At 46.6% G+C, this 4,204-nt stretch overlaps 1 protein-coding gene across 1 annotated transcript in view; it reads right to left on the reverse strand.

Annotated features, from left to right (window-relative positions):
• LOC116969795 (T-box transcription factor TBX1) overlaps positions 1-1,259 on the reverse strand; it is a gene marked incomplete at its 3' end in the record, with an annotated part of 16,256 nt that extends 14,997 nt beyond the window's left edge. Inside the window, exon 1 of the mRNA XM_033016576.1 lies at positions 1,150-1,259. Coding sequence (XP_032872467.1) covers positions 1,150-1,247 — 98 coding nt within the window. The remainder of the gene's footprint in view (positions 1-1,149) is intronic.
• Between the last annotated feature and the right edge of the window lie 2,945 nt (positions 1,260-4,204).

The following is a 4,204-nucleotide window of genomic DNA, read 5'->3' on the forward strand; positions in this document are numbered from 1 at the left end:
AGGCCAAGTCACTGGATGGATTTAAGAGAGAGTTAGATAGAGCTCTAGGGGTGGGGGGTAAGGTGGGGAAGGGGGGTGCAATTTGGAGTGTTTCGAAATAACACCTGAACCACACACGAGGCACAGAAGTGTGAAAACCCACACCTCCAGATTCAGGGACGGTTTCTTCCTAGCTGTTATCAGGCAACTGAACCATCCTATCACCAACTATAGAACTGTCATCACCTCCCATCTATCTCATTGCAGACCCTCTCGGACTATCTTTAATCGGACTGTAATGGACTTCATCGCGGACTAAGCGTTATTCTCTTGATCATGTATCTGTACACTGTAGGTAGACAAAAGTGCTGGAGAAACTCAGCGGGTGCAGCAGCATCTATGGAGCGAAGGAAATAGGCAACGTTCCGGGACTCTCCCTCTCAACCCCATTCTCCTGCCGTCTCACCGTAACCCCTGACACCAGTTCTTTCTCATTGAGCACCTGACTGTTTCTTGCCTGCACAGAGAGTTGTGAGTCTGTGGGATTCTCTGCCTTATAAAATATCCACTGATTTGTGGCCTCCACCGCCGTCTGGGGCAATGAATTCCACAGATTCACCACACTCTGACTAAAGAAATTCCTCCTCGTCTCCTTCCTAAAAGGAACAGCCCTTTAATTCTGAGGCTGTGATCTCTAGTCCTGGACTCTCCCACTAGTGGAAACATCCTCTCCACATCCACTCTATCCAAGCCGCCACACTGTCAATTCCCTCCACCGGGGTCAGAAGAAGGGTCCCGACCTGAAAACGTCGCCTGTCCAACCCCTTCCCCATCCCCATCCCCACCCTCACCCCCACCCCCACCCCCACCCCCAACAGAATACAGTATGAGCCGCCGAGCTACTCCGGCACTTTGTCATGAGACGGGTTGGCAGAGTGTATGTTTTGTGTGGCGAAATATTCAGCAGCTATTTTTATCTCAAAGTTGTCCCTGCCCTGAGGAAATGTCCATCTAAAACCGCCTTGGCTAAAAGCATTTAGAAACCTCTTTCCTTTTTATCACTCCTACATCTCCCCGGGGGTGGGGGGGGGGGGGGAGTGGATAAACTTTCTCAACATTGTTTTGTTTTTTTGCTCCCCCCCCCAAACAATAAAGTTTGATTTTAGTTACCGGTATCTCTTGTCATCGACCGGCACAAAGTCCATTAGGAGCATATAGTCAGCCATGGGATCCATGCCAAAGATCTTCACTTGAAATGTTGGGAACATTCTCCTGCGAGGGAGCAAAATAAAAACCACAGCGTTTTTAATAATCACATCGAGAATCAACAAAAACCGGGAGAATTGACACCAAAAAAAATAATCCGTTTAACTCAGCGGGATGAACATTTCTCCAGAGATGCTGTCTGGCCCGCTGAGTTACTCCAGCTTTTTTTTGTTTTTTTTTTGCGCCTATCTTCGGTATAAACAGAGAAAAACAGAGGTCTAAACAGACTTTTCACACACAGAGAATCTGTGCAACTGTCTGCCACAGAAGGTAGTTGAGGACACACTTCCTCGCTGGAATTTAGAAGATTGAGGGGGGATCTTATAGAAACTTACAAAATTCTTAAGGGGTTGGACAGGCTAGACGCAGGAAGATTGTTCCAGATGTTGGGGAAGTCCAGAACACGGGGTCACAGTTTAAGGATAAGGGGGAAGTCTTTTGGGACCGAGATGAGAAAAACATTTTTCACACAGAGAGTGGTGAATCTGTGGAATTCTCTGCTACAGAAGGTAGCTGAGGCCAGTTCATTGGCTATATTTAAGAGGGAGTTAGATGTGGCTCTTGTGGCTAAAGGGATCAGGGGGCATGGAGAGAAGGCAGGTACAGGATACTGAGTTGGATGATCAGCCATGATCATATTGAATGGCGGTGCAGGCTCGAAGGTCCTGCAACCATCTACAGTTCCTTCCTACACAAAAAAATAAAACCACGAGATAAATCGGCCCAACTCCCCATAATTGGGGAAGCTAGAGAAAACATTCCCTCCCCCTAGTCTAGACGTCCCTCGTCGCCAAATTCAGGCGTGCCAATTCTACCACCTAAGCACAGGCCGTAGTCGATATTATCGCCGCTGAGTTACTCCAGCATTTTGTGTTTAACTTCAACGTAAACCAGCATCTGCACTTCCTTCCTACGCAATATTCCATTCACCCCTCTCCACGTCCACTCTATTTTTTATCAACGCTTTCTTATTTTCGCCGTAGAACCAACATCCCTGAATCTCACAATAATCTCAGATGAAGAAGGTTTGAAAATAAAAAAATCCCCACAAACGCGAAAAACTGCAGATGCTGGAAACTTAAACAAGACACAAGGTGCTGGAGGAACTCAGCGGGTCAGGAGGCATCTGGGGGGAGTGAATGGACAAACGACGTGTTGCATCCCCTGGTCCAATTCATTGACATTCTACTGCTAAATAACTGTGTCTAACATCGGCCAAATTTGGGGGCTACCCGCAATCAGAGTCGCTACGGAATAACCTTAGAATAAAATACAGAATGCTCCGCTCAATCCTCTGATCCCACTGAATGATCCCACCATACATTGTGCAGAAAGGACAACAGGCAATAGACAATAGGCGCAGGACTGGGCCATTCGGCCCTTCGAGCCAGCACCGCCATTCAATGTGATCATGGCTCATCATCCACAATCAGTACCCCGTTCCTGCCTTCTCCCCATATCCCCTGTCTCCGCTATTTTTAAGAGCCCCATCTAGCTCTCTCTTGAAAGTATCCAGAGAACCCGCCTCCACCGCCCTCTGAGGCAGGGAATTCCACAGACTCGCAACTCTCTGTGTGAAAATCGTTTTTCCTCGTCTCCGTTCTAAATGTCTTACTCCCCTTATTCTTAAACTGCGTGGCCCCCCTGGTTCTGGACTCCCCCAACATCGGGAGCCGTTATAGAATGTAAAGTTTACTCGCTCCCCTTAAGTTAAGGCAAGAGGCTACAGAATAAATAAACAGCGCGCCATTTCAATCATCCACAGCGCCTGTCTAAGAGCGAGAAAAAAAAAAAGAAGGAGCTGTGAAAATCGAACATCCAGCCGGCAAAAATATAATGTGTAGCAAATAACAGCAGTTGCTGGATTACACCGAATATAGACGCAAAAATGCTGGAGTAACTCAGCGGGACAGGCAGCATCTATGGTCGTATTAATGTAGAAACGGGTAGGACTTAATTTCAGGTAGACAAAAGTGCTGGAGAAACTCAGCGGGTGCGGCAGCATCTATGGAGCGAAGGAAATAGGCAACGTTTCGGCCCGAAACGTTGCCTATTTCCTATAGCGAAACGTTGCCTATTTTCCTTCGCTCCATAGATGCTGCTGCACCCGCTGAGTTTCTCCAGCACTTTTGCCTACCTTCGATTTTCCAGCATGTGCAGTTCCTTCTTAAACACTTCCTCCGGCAGCTCGTTCCACACACCCACCATACATCTAGCGAACAGAATGTGTTTTTCAGATTCCTATCAAATCTTCCCACTCTCAACTTAAACCCATGTCCTCTAATTTTCCATCTATTCCCTGCCCTTCAAAGACTAAAAAGCAAACCTCAAGGACACAAACACACACACACATGGTTGCAAATTTAATGTACGCCCCCATTTTTAAAATATATTGAAATGGAATAAGGCGTGTCGAAGCAACAATGACAAAGTTAAAATAAGCGGATCCATGTGTTGTCTTTCCGTGCATATAAAACACTTCTTTCAGACTTAATTTCAATTCCGTTGTGAAGATTTAACACTAAATTTGACAGCGGTTACCCATCATTTAGTGGCGGGGAACGTTTACATAGAAACATAGAAAATAGGTGCAGGAGTAGAGGCCATTCGGCCCTTCGAACCTGCACCGCCATTCAATATGATCATCCAACTCAGTATCCTGTACCTGCCTTCTCTCCACACCCCCTGATCCCTTTAGCCACAAGGGCCACATCTAACTCCCTCTTAAATATAGCCAATGAACTGTGGCCTCAACTACCTTCTGTGGCAGAGAATTCCACAGATTCACCACTCTCCGTGTGTGAAAAAAAATGATTTTCTCATCTCGGTCCTAAAAGATTTCCCCCTTATCCTTAAACCGTGACCCCTTGGTCTGGACTTCCCCAACATCGGGAACAATCTTCCTGCATCTAGCCTGTCCAACCCCTTGTATAATACTAGTATAATGCACACGGTGAAA

Source organism: Amblyraja radiata, unplaced genomic scaffold, assembly GCF_010909765.2.
Source record: "Amblyraja radiata isolate CabotCenter1 unplaced genomic scaffold, sAmbRad1.1.pri scaffold_1216_ctg1, whole genome shotgun sequence".
Taxonomy (NCBI): domain Eukaryota; kingdom Metazoa; phylum Chordata; class Chondrichthyes; order Rajiformes; family Rajidae; genus Amblyraja; species Amblyraja radiata.